Genomic DNA, 27234 nt, shown 5'->3' on the forward strand with positions numbered 1-27234 from the left:
GCGATTTTGTAGCTTCAGAGTCTTTCAGTTTAGAGTGTGACACTTTGGATGGTGTTTATTATTGTTCACAGGAGCAGCAGTTCTCACCTGTGCCTGACTTCCTTGTTTGGCTGTGCAAAGCACATTCCTCTTCATCACCAAACTGATGGATGAGTTTGATCTTTCCACTCGGTTTGTTGTGTAAATGCTTAACTCTGGTGAAGTGCTTTCTCTGAAGCAGAGCTGAAGAGCAACAAAACGACTTCTCATGTTTTCTAATCTCCTCCAAATGTTTTACCTCAAACCTGTCTCTGCTCTTAGTTCTTATAGACACAGCCAGTCTGCAAAATCTATCATTCTCCTCTGGCAGTGAACCTTAATACTGGAACTCCATAACACTTACTTGTTAATGGTTGATTAATGATTTGTAGATAATAAAGCTCCTATCTGAAGTTAACAAACATCTGTGAGGGATTTATTTGAATACTCTCACCTCAGCAGCTGGCTCACCTCAATATTTGTTGAAATTAATGAACAAGTGCAAAGTTTAAAAGGGCAGGAAATACTTAGAAGCCGAGTCAGTTTGTATTTTTATACCACTTTATATGTCAGGTGTCCCTGGTTTATATACAGGGCACTTTCATAAAATGTAGTGGCACTTTGGACAGACTTACTCTGGGGCATTTTAAAGTTTATTAATGCTTTTTATTCAAAGAAACCATTGTGACATCTGGAGATGGCTATTTAGCATTCAGAGGACTAAGGTTTTCGATGGTAGTGTTATGGTAGCTGTGATGACACAAGGATGTGAGCAAGACAAGATGATCTAGCTGGAAAAACCAGTGCTTGTTTGTACCATTGTCCTCTTATCCAGTCCTGAACGAGAAGCAAGTCTGAAAGTCATGTGTGCTTAAAAGCTTGTCATCTTTTTCTCCTGCTGTATCATTGGGTTTGATGAACATTCAGCTTTCATTACAAATCTTTCCTTGCCTTGTCAATCATATAGAAGGAGTCACATGATATTCAGCCTATAGAAGAATTCTGGGATGGCTGTATGGCATGGTGGTGCACAGAAGGGAAACCTTGCTGTAATCCTCACTTGACTTGGACCTGCAGGCAGAAGAGAAACATAGTAAACAGTACAGGTATTATAGTGGAATTTGGGCCCTTACATCCAAGAGATGAAGATAGGCAGACCATCATTGCCACATTGTTCTTGTTTCTCTTCCTTTTTTCCCCCGTACAGCTTCTTTTTCATCACAAAATTATGATGAATAGCCATGTAAAGACTCTTCACATCATCAGACATACTCTTCAGAAGAACTTTGAGCAAGGTTATTGTAGAAATACATTGGAAAAGTAAGCTTTTGGTAATTTTCTTTGCTCATATTCATTCAGGTGCAGAAAAAATAAATTTGATTGTTAACTCCATTAATGCGTATGAAATCAGCAAAGGATTTGGGTTAGTTATATTTGCCCACAGATTTGTTCCACAGTTGTAATCTTCCTCTTACTTTTTCTTGGTGTCTTTTAGTGAAACCTGCACGACTTAATGATGCAGTTCAGTGCAGTACAAATTACATGCTTGAAACAGAAGTGTCTGAGGCCTGGATTTAAAGCATCGGGTCATCCCAAATAATTGATACAGAATAATAAAAACTTGTTTCAAGTAAATTTTTCAGCTTTTGTTCTGCTGTCGCTCAAACCAATTTTCACACGTGACAAAACCCAAGTTTTTGCTCTGCATTGGTGGTCTTCTGCTTGCATCTCTGATATTTCACAGGGACAGCCAAACTCTGTGCTGCAGTCACCAGCAGCTTCCCCTTTTCTGTTGCACACCTCAACAGATCTTTGAAGGTGATATTTTTACATGCTGAAACCAAGTAATATAACCTCACAATTTCTGAGTCTAGAAGACCATGTATAGATATGTGTCTCTACACATTAAAGGTGTTAAAATACTGAAAATGTAACAACTCTTTTTTACAGTATGAAGAGCGTTTATGATATTATTTTGGTGTAAGCTGGAAGCACAGGCTATTTTTAAGAAAAATCCCAAAGGATATTTTTTAGAAAGTTTTATTAATAAATCCCTAAAGAACCTGAAGAGGAAGTTCCTAAAATATTACCTCTACTCAATTTCGTTGTGTGGTTTTTATGGTTGGAGAAGTGGAAGGTAAAAACTGGAGATTCGACAAGTTTCCAAGGTGTTTCCTCTCCTTGTTTACATAGAAGTAATGTTATGCCATTCACAGAGAGGCTGTTCTTCCTTCTTCCAGTGCACAGTAAGTGGTTCTGGCATGTCATCTTCTAGGGGTCCTGTGCCAAAGGCTAAATATCCCAGATAACGAAGATCATATGTGTAATCTAGTAATACATTCCACTTGGCACGAGTCAAATACACAGTGTTCTCGGAGTCTTGGACATTGTGTTTTCAGGGCTTTAGTCAGAAGAAATGTGGATGATCCAAGCTATGGGACTAGAATAAGACAAAAATAGAGACTTTTAATAAATGTAAATTGCCAGAATGCCTTAACTGTCTCTTTTTCACAGGGAAGATGGGTAGCTGGTGTTTCAGGCAAAACTGACGGCAGGGACGAAGGGGATGAAAGTTCATTGCGAGTAACCAGCTTGTTACGTAGATATTTCAGCCGCAGTAATTTAGCTCGTTCTTCAGTCATTTCCATGCTGGTGAATAACCTTGCCTTGCAAGTTTGGCTGGCGAGGCAATGGACGGGGAGCGCAGGCCCCTGGGCCGCGCGCCACGGCCGTTTTTACCTGCTGGCCCAGGATGAGGCCCTGATGCAGAAGCTCTCCTGTCTGCCCGTGCGGAGGTGGGTGTCGCTGCTGCACGGCCCCCTGGCACCATGGCAGCGTTTGCTGGAGCGTGGGCTGTGGATGGCACCTCCCTGGCAGAGGCCGCCCGTGCCGGGCAGAGGAGCGGTGCCATGGGCCAGGCCCGCCACGGCCCGGCCGGCCGATGGTGCCACTGCTGGTGGGGGCACGGCTTCGCCCTGGGGTGGCACGGGGCTGGCAGCGCCCCAGCCGGGAGCGTGCAGGGCTGTGAGGGGCAAAGGCCGTGCTGTGTGTGCCTGCCGGTTTCCAGGTGCGCCTTCCACGTGTGGTCCGTGGGAATTTGCCTCCGGAGCAGCTGTGCGCCGCCAGCGAGGAGAGCGGGAGTTGGCATGGACAGGTACGATCCCGCTAGGCATCTGGAAGGAGGGAAAATCCTACTCCTAGAGACTCAGGCACCAAAGCAAACAGAGGTGACTTTGCTTCTGGATCGAATTCTTAGATTTAATTCAGCCTCCAGAAACTTCATTGGGATTTTTTTGTGAGGTTTTTTTATTTCATGAAAAGTTTTGATGTTTTAATATTTTGTGCTTAATCAGAATAGGCAGAAGTCTCTACATGAGAACTGCCCTGGATTTCTCCCCTCAATATGTCATGTTTCCCTACGTAAGGTAAACATACATGAATTTGTGGAAAAAATAATAATTGTTTTTAAATTGCTATTTTGTATTTAATGCTCTTCCTTTTTAATGGATTATACTTAAAACAACTTGTGATTGTATATTCAACTTATATTCTACAAGTTGTCAGTTTCTAGTATATCTAATTCATACTTGATTGAAGCTAATTATAACACTGGACTACTGCTTCCTTGAACCAAGTGTTTGAACACAAAAGTTACTTTTACATAATAATAGCTGAGGATAAAATTTTATTAGCTGTTAACAAGGTGAACTTTCTGAGGCCTCAGATGGCCTTTTAACTCAGAGACTGGCAATCCTGCCCCTCTGCTGTGTTTTTTCTGTTTTGTTTTGTGTGAGTGTATGTGTGCATGTGTTTGTTTTTGATAAAACCCCTCAGTTCTTCATTTATGACCTACAAACTGGCTTTTAGCAATGTTTGTACATCTGGAGATCGAAATGAGCTGCGGCTTTTGGAGGTATACTGCTTTTTTATTAAAAGGAAAGGACTAGAGGTAAGAAGGAAGGCTTGGAAGCAGGGTTTTGTAGAGATTGGAGTTTAAATAAGGGATTAATTTTACAATAAATGACTAATAGTTTAACACCAGTGCCTTAAGCTGATTCCCTTTTGGAGAGAATTGTGGCAGTGTGAAGACAGCGAGGGGCAGTGCTCATCAGGGTGAGTGCAGGGCTCTGCTCGTCCAGATGTGTCAGTGTCCACATGTGCTTTTGGCTGCAGCCCTTTTAAAGGACTTTTTGGATTAAGCCTTGAGGTCTGGCAGAACGCAGCTGTTGTCCAGCCATTGTGTGTTGCTGATTTTAGACAACAAAATCTCTGCCAAGTGACAGTCTGGCCAAGCAGTTTGGGCAACAGCATACCTGAGGAAATCACAGACCAACTTGCGCAGTCTGCTTTGTGATCATTTATCTTGTGTAAACAAGCAGAAGGACTCTAATGATGTGCAGGCTGATGTGCAGCCTCTGGTGCTCCCACTTCTGACAAGGGCCAGCATTAAATACCCATGGACTCTACATGGCATTGCTTCTCCTGGCCCAGCTGCATCCTCGTGGCGCACAAAGCTGCTGGTGAGGGGTTTTAATCACACTGTGGGAGTAACAGTCTGTATTTAGGTATCTTCTGTGCCCACTCTTTAGTGTTTGAGTATGGGGGCTAGATCAAATAAAGGATAATAAACCTCAGGGGCAAGACTCTAAACCCATAACAGAAAGACATCATCTCAGAGGCTTCCTGACCTCTCAAGTGCCTCTGTTGTTTAGACACTGTCTTGCTGACCAGACAGCTTACCAAACACCTGGAGTTTTGCTTTTGCACAGCGTAACTGTTGGCAGCACTGAACAGGTAATTATCATCAAAAGGCACAGAGATGTGGGCGATCCTCTAACAGTTTTTTTCCCCAGCTCAGATCACTAGTGGAGTAGGAACCTCTGACTAATCTGCCTGGGTAGTTCCGTGAAAAACTCGTTGAATAAATAGGTGGGCAGTGAGTTATGGGAGAGCAAACAGGTGCATGTGGCTCCATGCATGTTCATAAGGAATCTGGGTCACTACACTTGCCATAGCTGGCAGCAGCAGGCATATTAAGTAATCTCTTCACTGTAATAGGATAATTCCTGTGCTGTAGTACAAGTATCAAAATATAATTCAAAGCCCTGGAGGCAAAGCAAAGCCAGATTTGTTCCTGTTACAACTTGACAGGTGAAGTGACAGTGCTGTCTTCCGTGTTGGCACCCATATTGGTTTTCTCTCTCAGAGAAGTGGTTCTGACAAACTGCAGCCAATACAGGTGCTGAGCAGATCCTCTCTTCATGTCTGTGGTGGAGCTTTGTGGAGTTCACCCCCTGTGTCTCACAGTTTGTAGACTCATAGGATGGCTTGTGTTGGATGAGACATTGAAGATCATCTGCTTCTGAGCTCCCTGCCGTGGACAGGGACACCTTCCACTAGACCAGGTTGCTCAGGGCCCCATCCAGCCTGGCCTTGGACACTGCCAAGGATGGGGTATCTGCAGCTTCTCTAGACAAACTGCCAGTGCCTAACCACAATCACAGTATAGAATTCTCCCTAAGATCTAATCAAAATCTAAAATGCTTCTTCGATAATGGGAAAATCAGAGCCTAAAGGGAAAGGGCTCTTGGGTAGTGAAACTCTGAGATTCCATGAGCAGCCCCACTGCTGTTATCCAGTGATTGAGTGGGGTGACTGACAGGCACCAAACTCAGGCAGTCAACTAGAAAATGCCATTTCCCTATTGAAAGGGCATGGTCACACCAGTGCCTTACTCTTGTCCATCTGCAGCCTGTGTGCCATAGAGCTGGAGATGTTAGGGTCAGCAGAAACATGTAGGCTCTGACAGCCATTCATGATGGTCCAGAAGGGATCTCTAGATGTCCACACCAGTCTTTTTACCTCATGTGCACATCAGCTTTAAATTACCTGTTTTTGTAGAGATCTGCAGAATGTCCTACCTAGTTTTGGTAACCCTGAATTCCTGGCTGTTACATGACCTGTGCTGAACTCTTGTAATACACTTTACAAGAAGATCTATGAAAACACCTTTTGAATAAAAGGTCAGTTTCATCCATGAGGTAAGTCAAAGTCAACGGAGTTGAGCCAGGCTATTAAATGTTCCAGTTGTGATTAAGTGGGATTAATTCTCGAAATTGCAATTATTGCTTCTCAAAAAAGTTAAGGTAGGACAAAAACTGTATCTCTTCAGCCAACTGAAATAACACGGGATCTCTTAGTGGGACTGAGATCCCAGACTGCTTCTCTGTATCCCTCCTCAGAACGGGTAGGAAGAAACTTGGTTGGTAGTAGCAAAGGTAGCCTGTGCATCCAGGATTCTTGTAAGGCCATGAGAAGTTCCAAAAACTCAGACATCCATGGTGCAGAGCTGTAGACCTGGGGTGTTAGCTTTTGGACTTTTCTTTTGCCTCAGTTCATCCTATTTTTTTTCCTTTTTTGTTTTCTTTATTATCCTTTTTCCCCCAAAAGGCCACTTTTCTGAGACCTTTTTTTTTCTTTTCTTTTCTTTTTTGGTCTGAACAATGAGATCTCTGTTTGGGTAGACAGTGCCTGGAATGGCATTTCCCTGGTGCAACTGTGAAGAGAGAGTAACTCAAGGTGGTGCTGCTATTTCAATCAGTAAAAGTGAGGGAGAACTGCAGTGGGGAACAGAGCATTGATTCTTCCAAAGGCCAAAAAGCTTTTATTGACTTCTGCCTGTGAATGTGTCCTCTTCCAAATGTCTCCCTTGCTCAGGGGGCCATAGACCAAAACCCCTTGAACTTGCTGGCTGACTGGAGAACACCCACACTGCAAGAGCTTTTCAATAGGATTTACATCGCTTGCCCTAAATTGTTTTCTGGTGGAAATAGGCAAAATATGACCAAAACGTGTGGTGCTAATTTATACCAATAGAAAATTTTACCCTTGTGTTAAATTTTCAGAGTAAACACCTTGCAGCTGGAAGCAAAGCCTTGGAAGCAAACCAAACCACAAGTTTCCTGTCTCCAGCCTCCACACTGTAGTGCATGTTTGCTCTGCAGAGAATTGTGTCCTTTTGGCTATGTAAAAATTACTTAAGTGCAGCTTTGTTTACAGTTAAGCTGCCAAGCTTCCATCCTGAAAAGTGTGAGGATTTTGTTTTAATGATGCATTTTACCCTACAGCTATGTGATATTTTACTGCCAGACTACAGAAAAGTAGTCTGTTATGTGCCTCAGCACCTGAAACATTTAGTGCAAAGCACCTTATTCTCTATAATAATTTTAATGTTTCATAAGGTTTTGACATCATGCAGAGATGATACAAGACAATTTTTAGAATCCTGTTATAATTTAAGTTGGAATATTTTCTCAATATATGTTGCATTCAAATGTGCACACTGGGTGTTGGAAGCAGAGGAGTGATATCCAATTTCATAAATATTAGTTTTAACCTTGATTTCTGCCCTAAAATGTAAATTAGTCTATTCATCTGAGTAAAACTTGCTCCCAGTCTCAATCAACATATATCTTCCTGCCACTGTCCAGGCTTGTGCTTGCCCTGCCAGTGCTGGAGAGTGGGTTGCAGCACATTTTGGTGGGAAGTTTTTGTGACCCTGCTGGGACTCACTGCTTGATCTTGGGTATAATTTTCTGAGGTCCAGCTGCTTGCCTGCGTAGAATGAGGACAGCCCTGTGCTGGAGGCTGTGAACTGAGGCTGATGCTTGCTCCAGGTCAGAGGACTCCCTGTAAGATCCAGGGGCACAGTCCATAAGGGAAAATGCAGGGGTGAGGGGTGACTGCCCCATATTTGTTCAAACACATTACTTGTAAAAAAGAAGCTGCAACCAGTAAAGAACACTTGTAAAGTAGAATCAAACACTGTGAAACTTAGCAACTAATGCTGTTTGAAAAACCAAGCAGGTCTCACTTTTTTCATGGTACAAAAGCTCCTGTACCCATAACGGTGATGGCCTAGGGGACTTTAAAGGAGCGCTGCAGAAAATAGACTTGCTATTTCTGGAATGTGCACTGTTTTCACAAAGTGCTGCTTCAACTGCATAAAATTTACCAAAGATAACAGCATGCAAACATGCCCAGCATCCTCAGAACGAAGCTCCCTTGGCATAGCAGGGATCAATTGACAGCAGATTTTCAGAAATGGATTGGCAGCCCATGTGATTAAGAGAGTTTCATGCTTGTTTATTAAAGTCCCTTCTATAAATAGTCCGTGTAAGTTTACAGCTGCATACTAGCTTTGTGCTCACCCACATCTTACCTACCACCTTCCTGGAAAACACTCCTACCCTCCAAGCTCATATTTTTTGTGCTTTCTCTCACCCTCCAAGTCTAATTATTATTTATTACAATCAAGTGCCATACAAATGTAGATGAAGTGCATATTCAGGGTCATGAAGATTTGAAGTGGGCAGATCCTGAGCACGTGGGTGAATCACCGAGGGCACTGGTTGTGGTTTGGAGGCAGTGACAGAAAGGAGCAGTTAGCACCTTTAAAAATGCAGAGGATTTTATATCTCTATCTCTATATATATCTATCTCTATATATATCTGCCTAAGTAGGGCTCTGAGCTGCAGATTTCTCTGTGTGGGTGAGCCTTGTCTGTGCTACCTCGTTCATGGCAATGGGAGCTGTGAATGCTTGTCCCCGAGACCAGCAGGGCTTTGCGTGGTCGTACAGGCAGTGGAGATGGAGCAGGCTGGACTGAGCAAGCCATGGGAAATGGGCATGGCTGTTGGCCTCCCTGTTTTCAGCTCCTTTCTCCATCTATAGATAGCTTGTGCCCAGCCAGATCTGTCCAAAGGACATCTCCAGATAGATAGCATTATTGAGGAGTACCGTGTTGTATCTCCCTATTTCTTCCCTTTTCCATCTACAGCTGGGAATGATTAAGAACTTTCCATCTGCAGAACATTTGAGGGAATGATCAAGAACTTTCACAGGGCTTTGCTTGTTCTCAACTTTTCAAAGACAAAGCCCCTTGCTGACAGATTTTGGAGGTAGGTCTGTGAATGGGTGTAGTGCAGTTGTAGCCTCCATTCTCTTCGTGGCCGTTCTAGCCTGAGGAGTGATTCTTCAAGCCATATGCTTTAATAAGTTGCCAGCATGACAGAGACTAAATTATTCAGGAGCATGGACAGGACTATCTCCATTGCCCTGTGTTCAGGCCTGAGCATAGGCAGTTGTTTTCAATGTACAAGAAAAACTCTTGTTTCATTTAGTTTTTCACTCTTCTCCTTTAGCATACAGAACAATGATCTGGTTTGTGTGATTATTTTGGCAAAGTCTGGGATGATTTTTTCAAGTTGACTATAATACAGTTCAAGTCACATCGAGATTGCCATTTATGATTAAATTCAATGTGTTTTGAAGTTCTGAAACCTTAACATTGCCGTTTGCAGCACTATAAGGTGAGTCAGTACCCACTGCTGAGTTACAGATTTGGTTGAGTTTTTTGTACCACCTTATCTCACCTTATTTGATGAGCTCTTGCACACCAAATTGGAACTATTTGCTTTTGGTTACTTAAAGAATTGTTCTCACTACCTTAGTAAGTTAATTATCTTGAATGCAAAACACCCTCTAGCCACAGGAAGGGTAATGTCTCTGAGTGTTAGCTGATTTCCAGGGGTAAACCATTTTGGCTTCCTAACTCCAGTTAGCAGGTCCTGCCTCATTAGCAAAAAAACAAGGAAACCATCTATTAAGCTCCTATTGAAGTTCTTTCTCACAGGACTGTTTAGGAGCTTAAGGGTTGGAGTAGGAAGCACAGAAAAAAAGTGCAAGTACTGTTTCCTCATTTCCAATATAAGCTCAATTAATAATGTGGGGGAACTTCTAGATCTTGCTTGCTTTTGGGGCTATCTCTACTGGTCACAAATGACATGTTTTCCCTGACTGATAATCCATTTTGGCAAAAATAAATAATGTGGGCTGAACTGTAGGCATTTCTTAGGGTGCATATATAGCTGCTGTTTCACTAGCCTTGAAAGGGTAGCTCCTGATTCTCTCAGTGGGCTTCTCTAGCCCAAAGCTGTGATGCAGCAATGGTAAAGTAAGTGCTTTGTTGAGAGACACTGAAGTTGAAAGTTCATTGGCTTTATTATTCCTAAAGGATAAATTGCTTATTCTTTAGAGCCATGCAAAACTGGCCTTTGAGATATACAAAGTAGGTCTGATGTCTCTGAACACTGTGAGGAAGGTTAGCCAGTGCTCTGCTTGGTGGCTTCTCTAGCCTGTAGCCAAAGCAAGGTTAGATTTATGCTGCAAGCTGCCAGCTCTACACCTATAGGCAGACTCTCTTCACTGTTTTCATAAATGACTTGGACACAGGACTTGAAGGTACACTTACATCAGTTTGCTGATGATACCAAGCTGGGAAGAGCTGTTGCCTGCAGAGGCCTGCAGGGAGATGTAGGCAAATTAGAGACCTGGGCAATCACCAAGTGCATGAAGTTTAACGTGGGCAAGCGCTGGATTCTGCACCTGGGGTGGGGGAGCTGTTGCCTCCCTGGAAGGGAGAGAGGCCTGCAGGGAAATGTAGGCAAATTAGAGACCTGGACAATCACCAAGTGCATGAAGTTTAACGTGGGCAAGCGCTGGATTCTGCACCTGGGGTGGGGCAGCTGTGGGTGTAGGGACTCATTGAGAAGAGAGACACTGGATAGCAGCCCAGAAGAAAGGGGCCTGGGAGTCCTGGTCAATGACAAGTTGAATATGAGTCAGCAGTGCCCTGGCAGCCAGGAGGGCCAAGTGTCTCCTAGGGTGCATCAAAAGCAGTGTGGGCAGCAGGTTGAGGGAGGGGGTTCTCCTCCTCTACTCCACTCTGATGAGATCCCACCTGGAGTTCTGTGTCCACTTCTGGGGTCCTCAGCACAGAAAGAACATGAACCTATTGGAGTCAGGAGAGGAAAGCCATGAAGATTACTAGAAGGATGGAACACCTCTCCTAAGAGGAAAGGCTGACAGAATTGGAACTGTTCAGCCTGGAGACCTTAGAGCAGCTTTCCAGTACCTAAAGGTGGCCTGCAAGATAGGTTTTCTTTGAGGGGTGTTGAGATACCCCATGCCTGGAAAGATTCGAGGTCAGGTTGGTCAGGCCTCTGATGTACAGGAAGCTGTCCCTGCTGTTTGCAGGGGTGTTGGACTTGAAGACCTTTACATGTCCCTTCCAACCCAGGTTATTCTGAGGCTCTGTGATTGAATGATTCTCGTGGGTTCCTTCCACCTCAGAATATTCTGTGTTTCTCTGAGTGATTGTATGAAAACTGAAAAGTGCCTCTCGTCCTTACTTGAGCTTCAGCACCAGTGGAGGCATGCAGGATTATACGTGCAGTACATATTTGTGAAATGAGTGTAGGCCAAGTTGTTCACTATAAGAGGAATTTGGAAAGGTATTACGTATGTGTTAGACAGACCAAGTGCAATCTCACATATGGCTGGGCTGGTTCATGTTTCAGCCTTTTGAACAGCTATCATTTGACTAGTCTGCTGATAAAAAGGTGAATTTCTCACCTACATCTTGAGAAGGACTTTAGAGGTTAAAAAGAGAAATGGTATTTTATTTCAATAGATATCAGTCATGCAGAGAGCACTGGTGCTGCATCGTAAGGGCAAATCAACTTCTGTGGCTGCAGAGAGATCATCAGTGGAGGAAAGTTCTGGCAGAGAACAATAACCAAAACAATGGAGTGAGGTTCAGGATGCAGCATGAGCAGTCTGTGAGAAGGATGTCATATAGCTGAGATACCTGCAGCAGCTCACTCCAGCTTAGCTACCTTGGAACAGGTTGTTCCCCTGAGGCAGCTTACAGCTTAATCTAAACCAATGATAGGCTGAAGTCATCATCAGCTGAAGTCAGGGGAAAGCTTCCTATTGGAATAAATCACATTTGGATCATGGATTTGGTGACCACTTAGCATGGACTGTTCAGCTCTCCTTCAAAACATATTTTCTTTCATTGTTTTTGCTATAAACAGAGAATATAGCTGACATCTCCATTAACACCAAGAATAAACATGTTGTGGGTAATGCCATTCAGCTTTATTGGAAACCCCAAGGAAGCTCTTCAGGGGGAGGAAGTATTTTTTGTGCTTCTGTGGTTTCTGGTAAATACTGGATCAATGAAGTGAGCTCTGATGTTTGGTTTCACACTCAATGTAGCCAGGGTTAGTGTTTGGCTGACTAACCTCATAAATTTCACCCTCATATGTTTCACCTGCAAAATTGAAACGGTCTTTTAAATCATAGTGTCTTTTGAATAAACACTATTTTGATTAATTTGAAAAATAAGAGGTATAAAAATTTATGTTCTGGAAACATCCAGTGAGAAATCTTCAATTATCTTTCTACTAATTTCATCCAGCACAGTGATTTTAGTCTTTTCCTGAAGAGCTAAAGAATATCTCTGTAGATATCCTCCAATTACAAAATTTTCTCCATAATTAAAATCTGACATGGAAATTTCAGACCCTTCAAAATAGTACTTTTAGAAAAAAATGTCCACTTAAGACTAGAGTTTTATAATGGCAATGCCATCAAAACATCAGTGTCAGCCTTGCTTCCTCACAAAATGGAACATGACTGATTGCTGGCTCTACAGGGTCCCCATCTAACCCCATCTTTCAGGAATCAGTTCACAGTTCCTTCTTAACAAACCTGGATGACAGCTTTTTTTCTTTCTTCCAAAATAGAAAGATGTTACTGTGTGGGTTTTTGCATGTGCTAATCATAAAGTGATTTTTAGGGAAACATAGGAAAGGCAGAGAGAGCCCTACATCACTGACTTGCATTTTTTATTTATATCAGAAATTATGTTGACTTGAGTTTTGTCTAATTTTATTGAAAGGAATTTTCAAAGAATCAGTATTTACATACTTAGCACTTTTTCAGAATTAGACCCATTTAATGTCCAGAAAAATCATTGAGCCATTAAAAACTGAACTGCAAAAATACCTCTCTCATATAAATCCCTATGCCTGAGGATATTGCTGATCTGCATTTTCAATGTAACAACACTTGGGTTTCATTCATGTCTTGTAACAAAGGAACATTAATTGAGAGGATCAAAAGCCTGCTTTCCAAAAGACATTTTTGTCACTGCTGACATGAATTTCCTCCATGTTCCTTGTTCCTGGGGCATTAGAATATTCTGGCTAAATTAATGGCTTTGATTTTTTTTTTCCACTTCGAATAAAATATTGGCACCTTTTTTTTTTTCCTTTTTTTTTTTTTTTTAAAAAGGGTTTCTGGGGAGCCACTTTGAAGAAAATATTGGCACCTTTTTTTTTCTTTTTTTTTTTTTTTTAATAAGGCTTATCAGGTAAGGTCTAATATTAGTGTATGTAAGACTGCTTATTAGAGTTCAGCTGACAGATGTGCTTGAAAGGCAGTGGCTCAAAAGGCAGTTCAATTTGCTTGACCCTTCTGGCATTATAAACCTACTACACCTTCATTTGTGTACCAACATGGCTAAGATTTAGCTTAGTTTAATTTGAGAGGCTCCTGGGCTTATGGATCATGATGTAGAAAACGTACAAATAGGAATTATCAAACAGAATTGCCTGTATGGAGACATAAAAGCCAGACCTTATGATTGTAAGAATGTTTACTGCAGTGTAACATGAAAAGGCTTTTCCTCACACCTGTTGTTACTGGGTTCAAGTACAGGTGAGTGTATTCCTGATTGAATCTTTGAGGTAAAGGCCATGCATCTTTCAGGCAGGTGGACTCATCAGCATTCCTGAATTCTGCTTGAGTTTCTGTGCCAAGTGCTGCTCGGGAGTTGGTGGATGGAGTCCCAGTTACCTAACACTCATTGATGAACTGGAGAGGTGGCAATTTCTAGTTCCATGGGGGTGGCAGGGAAGGAGAGATGCTTGTTGTTCTCCTGGCTCCTGTTTCTGTCTACACAGTGTGTATCCCTGTTACGCTGGACCAAAATTCCTGCCTCTGCTTTAACCCCCACACTCCTGGACACCCCTTTTGCACAGGAATGACCAAATAACTTAGGTTTCCATTCTTCATTCTGTAAGTCATTCCTCTTCTTCCTCTCTTACCTGAGGGGATAGGTAATGAAACACAAGATTAAGACACAGTTTAAGACAAAATAAATTGAGGAATTCTTTTAAAAACTGAAGACTCATAGCCATAAAGGAGAATCCAAGGCCCTTCCCAGCAGGTAGGGATCCTTGGCAGGTCCTTATACATCAGTGAAAGTGTGTCCTGCTAATGTAGGCCAATCTTAGAGCTTATCCTTTCTCTCCCAGCTGTCAGGATTTCCTAAATAACTTTCTGCATAATCCATCCACAAGTATCAAGGAGAAGAGGGTCATGAGTCATCCAGGTTCTAAGAGAGGTACGAGGTTTATGACCTTCTTTGAAGGTTTCCTGTGCTTGCTCTTGTTTTCTTTCATTCCCCACCCCCCCATTTTTTTTGTGACTTTCCCCACATAAGCTCCATTTCTTCTCCCAGAAAACTCATTAGATGTTTGTCATCCATTCCAGTGGGACCAGGAATAAACTGGAATTGCAAAGTTGTCCACTTCAGCCTGACCTTGCCAAGCTGATCCTGCCAAGTGTTAGCTTAATTTTTTAACAAGAAAAACATAAGTAAATGTATTTGAATAAAAATTGACCTGATTTGTTTTGCCAGAGAGAAATGGTTCATTTGGAGGTATCTCTTGGGAAAGAAAATGATTGCAAATTTTGATTTTAAAATCATGAGAAAAGATTCTGATGGTACCTGTATTTAATCCAGAAATTCATTATTTAAGGTACACCAGGGTATAGGAGACCCCAGTTCAGTTCTCTCAGCTCAGTGTGAGAACTTGAGGCCATGCCTCTGGCTTTCCAAGGGAGAGCCTGACCTGCTACAAGCTTCTAGGGAACCCTAGAGAAGGAATGCCCTCCTCTCAGATCCTCACATTCATTTTGTTTGGCTCCATATAAATGGTCATTTGTTACAGCAAGGCTCAGAAAATAGGGATGTCCTGTCTGGGTGACTAGGCTGACCATCATGCTAGAGAAAATCTATTTCTGCTTCAATAACTATTCAGCTGCTTTATGTAGAACAGTTAGATCAGGAGAGTTTGAGAGAATCATGTATTCACCCTGTGCTGCAACTTATTCAATACTGCCTTAGAAAAGATCAGTGTCTTCTAGGAGAGAGCCTGGTATTTCCCCCACAAGCTCGGGTTTGGATTACCCAGCAGCCTCAGATGAGAGCTGTGCTCCAGCCACACAACCAAACCCTGCAGCAGGAGCTAGCTTCAGTGCTTGTGGGTTGTGTGCTGGGAGAGAGAAAGGCTGAGCAGCCTTCTCGTGTTGCATCTAGTATGTGGTGTCTCTAGCAAGGTTCAGTAACACCTTATGTTTGTCATTGTTTCTCAATAATTTTTATAAATGGCTTTCAGCCCTGAGTATGAGTCCTATTCTGATCAAGGTGGGTGTGCAGTCCTCTGTTCATCATGCATTATGTGTCCTTATTCTATTTGGAGAGACTACAGGAGAAGAAATATTTTCTCTAAGACTTCAATACAAAGGGAAACAAATACAAATAGCAGAAATGGGGAGGGCTGTGTCTATATTATTGTCCTTTGCTAAATGCTACTCATGCTAAATGCTACAGCTTTTACAGCTTGGGCTGTAAAGCTTCACTGAGGACAGTCCCTAACAGATTTTGTGTCAGAATCTGACTGCTGAATTATCCTGTAAGTGCCTCTCACTTTCACTGAAATGTGGTCAAATAAATTACTTTTTGGCAGCAGGTATGGGAAGTCACTGCCTGGTTCTCACTCTCAGGCAAGCAGCTGATTTGCTTTCCTTTATTCTGTTTATTTGATGTCCTTTTGCAGGGAAGGCTGCTTGTCCCCCATCAGCCCAGAGTCATGGCCCCTCGTGCAGTCTTTCATATGCCACAACCGCATGCTCATCCTGGACGGCCACGTGCAGCTGAAGACGAGTCTGCAGACCCAGGAGCGACACCTTTTCCTCTTCACAGACCTTCTGGTTGTTGCCAAGTCCAAGTGAGTAAGGCCCCTCAGGCACTGATCCTGCAGAGCAGACCTTTTCTTCAGTGGAACATAGCATGGATTTCCAGAATGCTTTTATAATAGCAAATCTTCCCTAAATCATAAGGAAACATTTTATTTTGACCTCTTCAGGGACCTTTGAAAGCCTCATAGCCATAGAGGAATTTCAGGATGTAACATTTTATGGAAGTATCAGATATTCTTTGATATATTTCTTTTCTGTCATCTTCTGTACTTTGGGAGTGCAGTGTCACAAAAGACTCATTGGCACTCAGCTGTGTCCAATGTGCTACCTTCAACTTCTTGTTTTAGATAGGTCATCTTTAGTCCTGTGGGGTTTGGATAACATCAGTGGTTGTGTTGTAGAGGGATTAGAGGTTTTAACCTTTACCTGGAAGCTGCTTTGATACACACCAGGGATGAGCAGCTGTATTAAAATAGAGATTGCAGGTGGCACAGCAGTGTCTGTCTCTGTAGGTTGTCCTGTGCCAGAAGGAGCATGGGGAAGGGGAGCCATGCTGAGCAGTCTGGGTAGTGTTCATGTGTAATCAGGCTTGCTGTTGAGCTCTGATTATTCACTCTACCATTCACAATTAAATCACATTTACAAGCTGTGTCGAGCATGCCAGCTTCATGCGGCATTTGTGGTTTAAGGCAGTTTTAGAGGGTGCTTTCACTTGTTGTTATGGGTTATGGAGAAGTAATAATAAAAAATCCTGATGTAGCTTCACTGTCTGTTAGGCACTGTGTTGTGGTTTCACAGGGTGGGCAGTCTCAATGTGAGTCCTGGGCTTTTGCAATGTGTCATTTTGCTTAAGCAATTGTTTCAGGGGCTTCTGGGAAAAGCCAAAAGAAATCTGTGTTTCCTATAGAAATCCGAGCTGTGTCTGTTTGAATCACACATAGTAAACATAAGCCCCCCAGCTGAACTCCCTCACTTGATGTGGTGTGACAACACAGAGGATATTTTACACAAAACATGTTCCGCTATGGGTGGGTGGAGAACATAAGGATGTTTAGGGGAAATCTTGGTGTTCTACCAGCACCAGCAGTAACAGCATCGTTACTGTATTGATTTTTGTTTGTTGCTGGTTTAGGGTGGGATTCACCTCACCTCATTTCAGCTGTAAAGTGAAATACTTGCAACTGACATACGTTTCTGGGTTCCTCTTACAGTCACTGAGGCAAAACCAGCTCCTTACTGTGGCAAAGTCACCTGTGCTGAAAGAGCATTGATAGTGAGGGGAGTCATGCTCTTGGGAGTCTCTCTCTGTTCACTGGCTACTCAGTGGGCATGGTCCACTAGCTTAGCTCCTTAATTGTGGAAGAGTACAGTCAGGAGGGATAAAGCCCCCCTCCCTGGTCAGCCTGCTGAGCACAAGCTATGTTAGAGCCCCTGAGCTGCACATTGCTGCAGGTTTGGCTGGGCCCCAGTGGGACTATTTGCATAGGAAAGCACTAGTTGGTGTAACCGCACAAAAATCTGGTCCCCAGGGAGTAATAACAGCTCCTACAGCATGTGATTTAATGTGGTGAAGAGAAACAATGTTAAAAAAGGTGGAAGAGAACAATTTGTGCTTTTGCATGTGAAAAAAGGGGGGGGAGCAAGTCTTTTCTAGAAATGGCAAAAATAGTATTTTGAGTGATTTTACTTCATGTATTTTGAAGAGCTAATTGGGATGTTCTCTCTACAGCTGCCCTGTCAGCAATTAAAGCATCAGAGCTGTCACTAATGAATACTACTTAAAAATCAGCATTTTTAAAGCTGTCTCACACTAAAATGCCAATGCTGATTCCTAGAAGGAAAACCCAAGTGTGTGTATTGCTATGTGGCCGTGACTGTTGATTGCTATTGACTTTTTAATAGCTATTACAGAGTCAAAGCAGTAAGACTAGGACAGAATTAGTGATACAGTTGAATCTGACTTAACTTCAGAATTATTCCTTGTGAATAATTCTGTCTGAAGTAGTTTTTCAGCTTGGGGCTTATGAACCCCTAAGGTATCTTCAGTCCAGCTGGGCCCTGTGCAGGTGGGAGCTCAGCTGCAGGTGACCAGCCACTGTTCAAACGGAGCTCATGTACAATCAGACTTTGTGTGACTAGCAAATGGGTACAAGTTTTTGCTAAAGAGAGCAAGTATCCCGTGTCCTCTGAGCTTGCAGAGTAAACTGCTTGTACAGGACTGAGCACCTGCTTAAAGGCAACAAATTGGCATTGCTCCCATAGGAATTTGTGAGGGGTGAGTAAGTCCTCTCATTAACTGGTCCATGTATGACTTTAGACAAGGGGCCTGTGGGTGCATTTTTTTGCTGCTTTCTAATAATATCTGAAATATAAACTCCTATGGTTTCCAATGATGCATTATTCTAGTTTATAAAAAATAAGAATGATACTCACATGCTGTGCTCCTCTACTGCCCTATCCTTCACTACCTTCATATGAGGTTTAAGTCACAAATTAATTTATTGAGAGAGTTTTTCTAACTAAACCAAGGTCAAGTACGTAAAATGTTATACTCTTCTTTATGGATTGATTTGATTTCTTACAGAGAGTGTATGTTTTTATTTGGCAGAATAAAAATTTCAAGGATCTGTTAGTTCAGTGATGAAGGTGTCTCACGTACATTTTTTTTTTGGGAGACACAGAGAAATGGTTTCCTTTTTCTCCTCTGTGATGTGCACGTGCATACATATATGTGCCTTTTAAGGGTATTTTCCTGAAGTGGCTGGACATAGAAATTAATGGCTGAATTCATACATGGAATTACATCAGCAGTCTCACAGTAGATCCATAAATGCTTTTGTCAGAGAATTCAGTTAAGGAGATTAGCAAATCTGGGGAGAAATTAATCTCCCATCTGTTATCGGCTCCAAGGTATCCAATTGTAAGCAAAAGGAACTCTGTGTACTCTGCAGAGGTGGCATCACTTGGGGTGTGCCAGTATCTACAGCAGTGGTCTTCATGATTTTTCTGTTGATTTTAGTTGATTTGGAATTTGCCTGATATTCACAATAACATTTTTTAGGAGACTTCCTTAGAAAGTATACAATACTCATTAGATTGTTACTGTACCCATTTTTTAAATGTTCTGTCATGCTTATTCCTTAGTCAGCAATATGTTCATTTCTAAAGGTAATGCTTTGGCATTTAAATAGAATACACATGTTTCACAAATGCTAAGAAGCCATGGATTGCAAAAGGACATGGCAGATAGCGATAAAATTATACTTCAGGCTCTTCAGATGTTAATGGAGGCTACTGTTTCAGCACCTCTGGAAACCAGGCCACTTGAATACTGATAATAGCTGAAAGCTGTGACTAGGCATGGCACACAGGGAAGAATATACATCAAGCATGACTGGAGATCATCCTTGTGTTTCTGCCAACACCCTGCTGACACCTGCTACTGGCACTGTTGAGATCTGGCTTTATGGACTGTAAATATTAAAAAATGACACAACATGTAGAGTGTTCAATGTACTGGGTAATGGCAAAAAGAAGTTGAGGAGAAAGGGAGGGTCAGCAGATTGATTTCGTGGAGTCAGACCAGACATCCATTTATTAACATCCACATTAGAATTGTATTTTTTTGTAAATCTACGTTTTCACAGTTCATTCAGTGGTCAGTCAGAATGCAATTATTTTGCATTCTTGACAGACCTTATTTGTTGCATCATAAACTCATTTGCTAACAAGGGTGTTGAAACATGCTTCTGTTCTAAAAGTTTCTCTTTAATTGGGTAGCAAAATGTAATAAAAAGAGGTGAAACGTTCAGCTGATCAGGAGACACCATAGCCCTAGTTTTGATAAGTACTGATGATTCTTTCTTGACCTTCCTCTGAATGTGCTACCACACCTGTAGCACAGTGTCATCTGGAAAACTCCGACCAGCCAGGTTCATCTATGTCCTCTTTAAAGCCATGAGGTTCAAGTGCTTTCATGTTTCTGTGTTAGTTCAGTCTGTCCCAAACCAAATACCTTGTAAGAGGCTAATCTCAGAGAAGGTAGTCCATGCGTGCCAAAGCCCTAAGAAACTGCTCACCTGGCTTATTTATTTATAGAGCACTAATCACCCTGGTGCCCAGCTCTGTCCCCATCCACATTTGCAACACAGTGGGGAGCTGATGTGCTCTTGGTTTCAGGGAGGGGACACTTCTCCTCCAGCCTTTGCCTGCTGGCCCAGGAGAACCATACTCAGGTAATTCTGCAAGGCTTGAAGTGAGTGTCTCTACACTGCTGCAGAGCTGGATTGACTTTGGGAGTTTTTACTTGTTTCTCACAAAGCACTAGCACTTGCTAATCCTACAGAGGAAGGACGTTTATAAAGAGAAATCTATTGGAAGAAAATAATTGAAGTTCAAATGGGAAATTATGTAAATTTGACCTTTACTCAGTTGTTTAGTAACATAAAACATAGGAAGGGCCAAGTTTTTAAAAATTGGGAAAATTATGTCTCTATTTTGAGAATGTGCAAGTTCTTGGCTCATTCTCCAAGTGATGTGTTCCTAAAGCTACCATGTAGAAAGTTTGTGAAGGCTGTGTGGTGACCTGTGCTGTAGTTAACATAAATAGCAATTTTTTCTGCTTGTTTCTTCTTCAAGTTTTCTTCGTTTGCCCTGGTCTAGTTGTCACTACTTAAACTCATCATCATTTTTGACCCTGAGACTAAGCAATAGAACTGTATTGTGAGCTCCTCAATGGCATTAAAGTCACTGAAAGGAGAGTCAAATACAAGTGGCAACCTTTGCCTCATAACAAAATTTGGAGGGCAACTCTAGACATGGACAGCTTGCCCCCAAGAAGGGGGATGTCCAGGGATGCCAGAAGCAATCTGTTTATCCCACAAATAAGAGATTTGTTTATCCCATTTAAATAAAAAATTGGTATGTTTTTATATGCAACCCAATAAAACATTTTCTTTAACTGAAGCAGAAGTGCTTCTTGTGTCAGCTCCAGTACAAACCTCACATGTGCCTGAAGGACAAAAAACTAGTTGTTTAATCTGCTGTCTGTGTTTTCATGTGTGTGACACACCTGTGACCTTCCACCTGCAGGTCACACTCTCATTTCAAACTGAAGTGCCAAGCACGTCTCTGTGAGATGTGGACAGCATTTTGTACAGAAGAAGTGTGTGAAGGCAGCACAGACCCAGACCGGTCCTTTGTTTTGGGCTGGCCCACCACAAACTGTGTGGCAAACTTCAGGTAAGAATTGAGATATATTTTATTTAACAAGTTATGTAAATGTTTCTAGGCTGACAGATCATGAGACTGTCACAGATTCATTTCAGCACCAGTGAATGTGGGGAGCAGGAACTTGCTGATTCTCAAACCAATTCCTTCTATGGCTCTGAGCAAGTTGCCCTTCATTACCTAATCTTCCATCTCACTTATCATTTTAAAAAATGAGAAAATACATGATTTGGCAAAGCACTTTCTGTACTGCAAACTTGCTTAGTGGAAATTACCTTTTTTTTGGTATAACTCAACAAACACCTTGGCTAATTAATAAGATGAACTACAAATATTAAACAGCCAAGCTAATGAAAGGATCAAAGACACTCTTGTAAGACAATTTTAAACTGAGGGCTATGTATTGGAAGTAGCAGAAAAATTATAGTGAAATAATGACCTTTGTCCTATTTCTCTTTTTTGATTTAATTGTGCCAGAGAAAATGTCAAAATTCCTCTTAAAGCAGAATCTCTGAATTTTAATATAAAGAAAAAAAATTTGGCTGTCTTTGCAGCATTGACTGTAAGACACATAAGGGCTGTAGAGGTAATTTCAGTGATTAGGATAATTTTAGTCTCAGCAGGAGGGCTCTTTCGTCACTTTGGAAGAGGGAGGGCACCATCCCCCTGAAATCCCAGCTGCTTTGCCTGAGTCTTAGGACTCGCATTTCCTTCTTTATCAACACAGAGCAAAAGCTGAAGTATCTGGCTTAATTTCTATGTCCCATTGTCCATACCTAAGGACAATGTTGTCTACAAATTGCAGTCTCCTGAGCTGGTTGAGCTGTTTGTTTTTTACATGTAACGGTCCTGAAACAGATGAAATTTTCTGTTGATTTTCAATTGAAATCTTGCCAGAATTTCAGGAGCTCTGCTCTAAAGACAGTATGTCTTTATCCTTTGTAGATAATTGAAAGTAGTTGAATAGGAAAGCAATAGCTTCAGTCAAAAACAGCTAGAGATTTTACAGAAGTGAAATTATTTGATGTCTGGAGGTAAAAAATCTAAAGGGCCATGTGTGAGTGCATAGATGTCTGTCCAGCAGAACTGAAACAACCAAATCAGAATCATGTTTTTACCATTTATAAAGTGCATTTCCCATACAACATAATTGAGTAGGTTTCTAGTTCCCTAAATGCCTGCTGTGTAAATTTGAAAAACTTGATTTGCAAAAGCAACAGTGGGAATAGCAGTTACATCTGGGCTAGGATTTAAATCAAGAAAGTTGAAGCAAAATGAGGTTAGATTCCTTGAACTGTCATATTATTAGCTATATTTTACTGGACTCCTTTTTATCCTTCTGAGTATACACATAAGATAAAGATAAATGAGATAAGCCTCAAAATGTCCAAAGTTAAACCCTACTAAGTACAGTGGGCTTTTATGTACTTTGTGATGTGCTGATAAAACAATAAATAAGAATTTGAGTGGAAAGAAATCTGTGTACCTGAGGAAATACCTTTAAAATTTGAATTGAGCTTTTTTTTTTTTTTTAAGTGCCCTGCTCTTCTATTTGGACATTACTTTAGGAGGTCAACACATTTGCTACAAAATTCAGTGGTGAAGCTTTACCTTCTGTGGCAAAAATGGTAATTGGGGATTTTAATCTCCCAGGCAGGCTTTTCAGTTGACTTTGCAGGGAAGCAGACTTTTCATTCAAATCTGGATAAACCTTTTAAGTTTTGGATGTATTTATGAAATTGCAGCTAAAAAAAGGTCCATTCCATTGTGGTTTGTAGAAGGTTTGTTTTGGTATTAGGATGATGACTGATTTGTCCTGTTTTTCCTTCAATTCTTTCAGGTCTGCAGAACAAAAGGAAACATGGCTGTCTGTTTTGCAAAGGTACTTTATTATATGGTCTTTAAAGACACTGGAAAGAGTCCTGGTCTAGACCAGTGATTCCCAAGCTGTAGTGCTTATGCCATCATGATAGATAAGCTCTTTCAAATATTAAAGAAAAAAACATCTCATGTCTTCTCCCTCAGAAGATGTTGTGTGCTTTATGCAACAATCCCTGTGCAAGGAGGGTCAGCAGAAAACTGCAGCAATTCCTATCACACATTGTTCCTTCCCAACACAGCAGCAGGAGCCTCTGCCACTGTGGCTCGAGTTGAGCCCGGAGTTCTTTCCATGGTGGTGGCATTCAAGCAAGCCCAGCTAAGAAACCTCTGTTCTAACCTGTCTGCTGCTCAAGGCTGGCTGTATTTTATTCTGAAAAACCATGCCCCATGCTGGAGGGTAAGGTGAAGGGTTAGCATAAGTAGAGCTGTCTTATTTTGTGCAGTGTTTGGACAGAAAACTACTAGTGATGGTTCTGTTTTCTGATTGCCCAGTTCTTCTGGTTGAGGCTTGTGTCTTTACCTGATTCTTCAGAGTACCTTGATTGTTTAACTCATCCTTGCTGGGATGATTTCCAGTTCACTGTTCCCCTGTTCAGTTCTTTGAACTAGTCTCTACTGATGGAACTGATTCCAGTAGGAGTCTGTAGTGCAGACTCAGGCATCACAATGATGGGTAGTTTTAGCTTGATTTTGTTTCCATTTCTTTCTTTGCTGCTTACTCTGATTTCTGCAATGAACTTCAGTGCAAGAGGGCATTACTGGGGGAGCCACAGTCAGTGTCCCTTCCAGATACTGCTGGATGCTTTCTTGTCCTCAGAGATCTTTTACTGCAGTACATCTGCAAATGATCTCCTTCTTAGCAAGTTACTGCTTGATTGCTGTATAAATCTACGTCTTGCTATTTATGTGTGCAATATTAAAAATTTACTTGTTTTTTATTTGTTTTGTCAGTCGGATAAGAGAAGAGAAGGAAAAAGACAATCCTAAAAGCATTCATCTGACGATAATTGCAAAGGACGTGGGAACTTGTGCATATGTAAGTGTTCTTCAGCTCAACAGGGCTCTAAATCCACATGGCTATTCACCTGCCAATCCTTTGGATATTGAGAGGTTTCCTTTGGTTTGCAATCTCCTTTAAGGATTCAGCCCCTTGAAAAGTCTTGGCATAGACAGCCCTGAAAGGTTTGTTGCCTGTCTTTAATACACAATTTCTGTTTCAAGGGCAGTGTGCTTGGTAAGAAATACTGGTTCTGGCACATGAACTAAAGACTGTACAGTGTGAAGTCCCAGGAAACACCTCTAGTAGAATTTATGCATAAGCATCTTCAGAAATGTCAGTACAACGTTCCTTTTTTTTTTTGTTTGTAAAACTTATCTAATCCCAGAGCAGCCTTCATTAAATTCTGCAAAGTTGCAGTTGTTTTATTGTTTATAATAATGTTAAGTCAGTTAATCAGTGTATAAGACCACTCTGAAATTGTCTTAAGCATGTTAATTCTCAAATAATTGGTGTTGGTGAATTTATAGGCAAAGACTAGATGGTAAAGAAAGGCCATTCATAGTGTGATTTGTACCTTTTTGACTATATAATTTTTAACCTATTAAGCTAAATTCTTGGATGTAGCCAGTTCCATAGAGATACCCTAGCATTCAGTGATAATCCATCCATTCTTCCTCTGCTTTTTGTCATTTCTTTCTAACTGTGCTTGTGACATCTGTATTTCAAGCTCAGAATCCTAAGGAGCATGGGCAAGGGCATAAGATATTTTCACAGAAGTTAGATTTCACTGTAAGTCTTTGCCCAATAATGATTCTCCACTTAGAATTTAGAATTCTATATTTGCATAAATGTAAGCATAAAGGAGTCTGCATTATTCTTTTTTTTTCCCCACAAAATTATTATTAAGGTAAACAATGACAGAATTGCCAGGTTGCTAAGACAAAAGTTAATAAGCAGTACTAATAATTGTGACAGTTTAAATGCAGGACTGCAGATCAAGGTCTGCTCAGGTGTAAAAGCCGATAAATCATACATGCACTCAGGTGTTGCAGTCTCGTGCCAGGGTTTGTTGGGGCTTTCTGCAGTGTCTTTTCTCCTTAGCTATAATTAGCTCTTGTGCCATATATGGTCTCTTGATACTGACAGTCCTAGGAACAACACTCTGTAGTCTAGATATTATCAGTAATAAAACAGTAGAGGAACAGATGGAAATTTTGTGATGCACATAGTTCTTATGGTGCTGTGGTTCCTGTGCTACAGCAGCTGGAGACACCCAAGAATTATTTCATTTTTGGACAGTAGGGAAGGCTGAACACAAGGTACAAACTACATTCTAGCCAAGAGCAAAACTTATGCAAATATGCTGACCTACTCCTGAGAGCCAGATGTCATTGCTTCAGGCAAATGTTAAATTTTTTATGGTATGAGCATTCAGATCTGTCCTGAAGCAAGATACACAGTATTCTCACTACTTTCCTTTCATTGCCATGGCAGCTTGTTACTGCCAGAGTCTTACACAAAGGTACAGCTCAGATCTTTTTTAAATGCAAAATGTCAGGGGATTGTTTCACCTGAACATCCTATGGCCAGTATAAAACTGACGTGCTGCACAAGGTGTCGGGGTATTGCAGACTGTCTTGGGACTGGCAGTAAACATCTAGATCCCAGCTCTGCTGTCTTCTGTTCTTTAAGGTGGGCTTGGGTGGTTTGTTGCAGTGGGCTTGCCTTGGTTCTGCCTAGGCTTTAGTCTGGCCATGACCCAGCTGTAATCCACAAGCTGTGTAGTGCTGGTGGCAGAGCCAAGCCAGCCTCTAAGCGTGGGTGTGTACTGCAAGCATTGGAGCAACCCACGGAGCTGAGGTACAGAGCACTGCCCAGCAGGACAGGAGCACTCCTCCCAGGCAGCAGGTGCTGAAATCTCCCTCTGGAAAGACAGCTGTGGAAAGTGGCACTTTGGCTGACACAAAGCTTGGCACTTAGTGCTGGTCGCCGTAGCTGGTTACAGAGTGGGGTCTCTGCTGCTCCGTGCTTTTCCAAACTGCCTATCGGCAGATTCTGGAGGATGCTGGAAAGGTCTGTTTGAACTGGATGGAACATTACCAAGAGGAAGTGCTTCTGGTACTAAGCCAAATCTAGCTTTGAGAAATCTATATAGATTGTGGGAAACGTTATGGGGATGAGCAGCCTGTGTACAATTCTTTCTTACCACGGAGATCTTCGGTTGAAAAGGACAGAAATTAACAATTGATGTTTCACTGAAAAAAACACCCTGAAATGTTTCATTTTTTAAAGGAAACTTCCATGCTTTAAAATTAATCAAACCATTATGTTTCCCTTATGCAGTGTCTAAAAGTGCAGTTAGTGGTTCTGACTTCTTGCATATTTTAACGTGGAAGTCATGTCCCAGTAATTGTAATACTCTCTCTTCTGACTGAGCTGTTGGGGAAGCAGGAAGCAAATACAGAAAGTATATGGCAAAGCAGAGGAATCAAACCTTGGTCTCAGACAGCTGGACCTTTATCTATGTAGTATAATTTATTTATCAAGTAAAATTTCAACAGGATATTCTCATTTTTTCTAACAATGGATTCTATAGAGCTACTGCACTTCAGATACTCTTTGCAAATCCAAACTTTTAATGCGACTTTCTCCTTCTCTTTTTTTTCTGTTCACAGTCAAAAACCCTAAGTGTAACCAATGTTGATACAGCCAATGATGTAATTCTGATGGCCCTGCAGCAGCTGGGAATTAATGTAAGTCCTTGCACCAGTTTTAATGAGTCTTTCTTTGTAGTTACTTTTAACAATCAGATCTTCCCTTGCACTTTTTCCAAGTTTTAGGATATGAACATTAATTAAATACTTTAACGTAGTAGTCCAGAGTTATTGAAATGCAGCAGAAGTGCCTTGTTAACATATAGACCTCCAGAGATTATCAAGTGCCTTAAAAGTTTTGAGTAAGCCTCTCATCCCTGTAAGGGATCAGTCATGTTTCAAGTTGCTTTTAAATCTCCTTTGCTGAGAGGAGCATATCTTGACACAAGAGGAGATATCTTGACACAAGAAGTGAGAGTTTGATAGAGCTCCTTTTGCATGCTTCAGTGTGAACAAGAAGCCTACTGGTCTGCCTGTTAGTTGGTTTCAGAGTG

The 27234-nt window shown here is 41.6% G+C and overlaps 1 protein-coding gene across 1 annotated transcript in view; it reads left to right on the top strand.

Moving 5' to 3' along the window:
- The window catches only part of ARHGAP20 (Rho GTPase activating protein 20), a 59131-nt gene that overhangs the window by 12688 nt on the left and 19209 nt on the right, over positions 1-27234 (top strand). Inside the window, exons 3-7 of the mRNA XM_039718736.1 lie at positions 15835-16005; positions 21068-21217; positions 23046-23087; positions 24038-24122; positions 26762-26839. Coding sequence (XP_039574670.1) covers positions 15835-16005; positions 21068-21217; positions 23046-23087; positions 24038-24122; positions 26762-26839 — 526 coding nt within the window. The remainder of the gene's footprint in view (positions 1-15834; positions 16006-21067; positions 21218-23045; positions 23088-24037; positions 24123-26761; positions 26840-27234) is intronic.

Source organism: Passer montanus, unplaced genomic scaffold (assembly GCF_014805655.1).
Source record: "Passer montanus isolate IOZ18808 unplaced genomic scaffold, ASM1480565v1 scaffold4, whole genome shotgun sequence".
Classification (NCBI taxonomy): domain Eukaryota; kingdom Metazoa; phylum Chordata; class Aves; order Passeriformes; family Passeridae; genus Passer; species Passer montanus.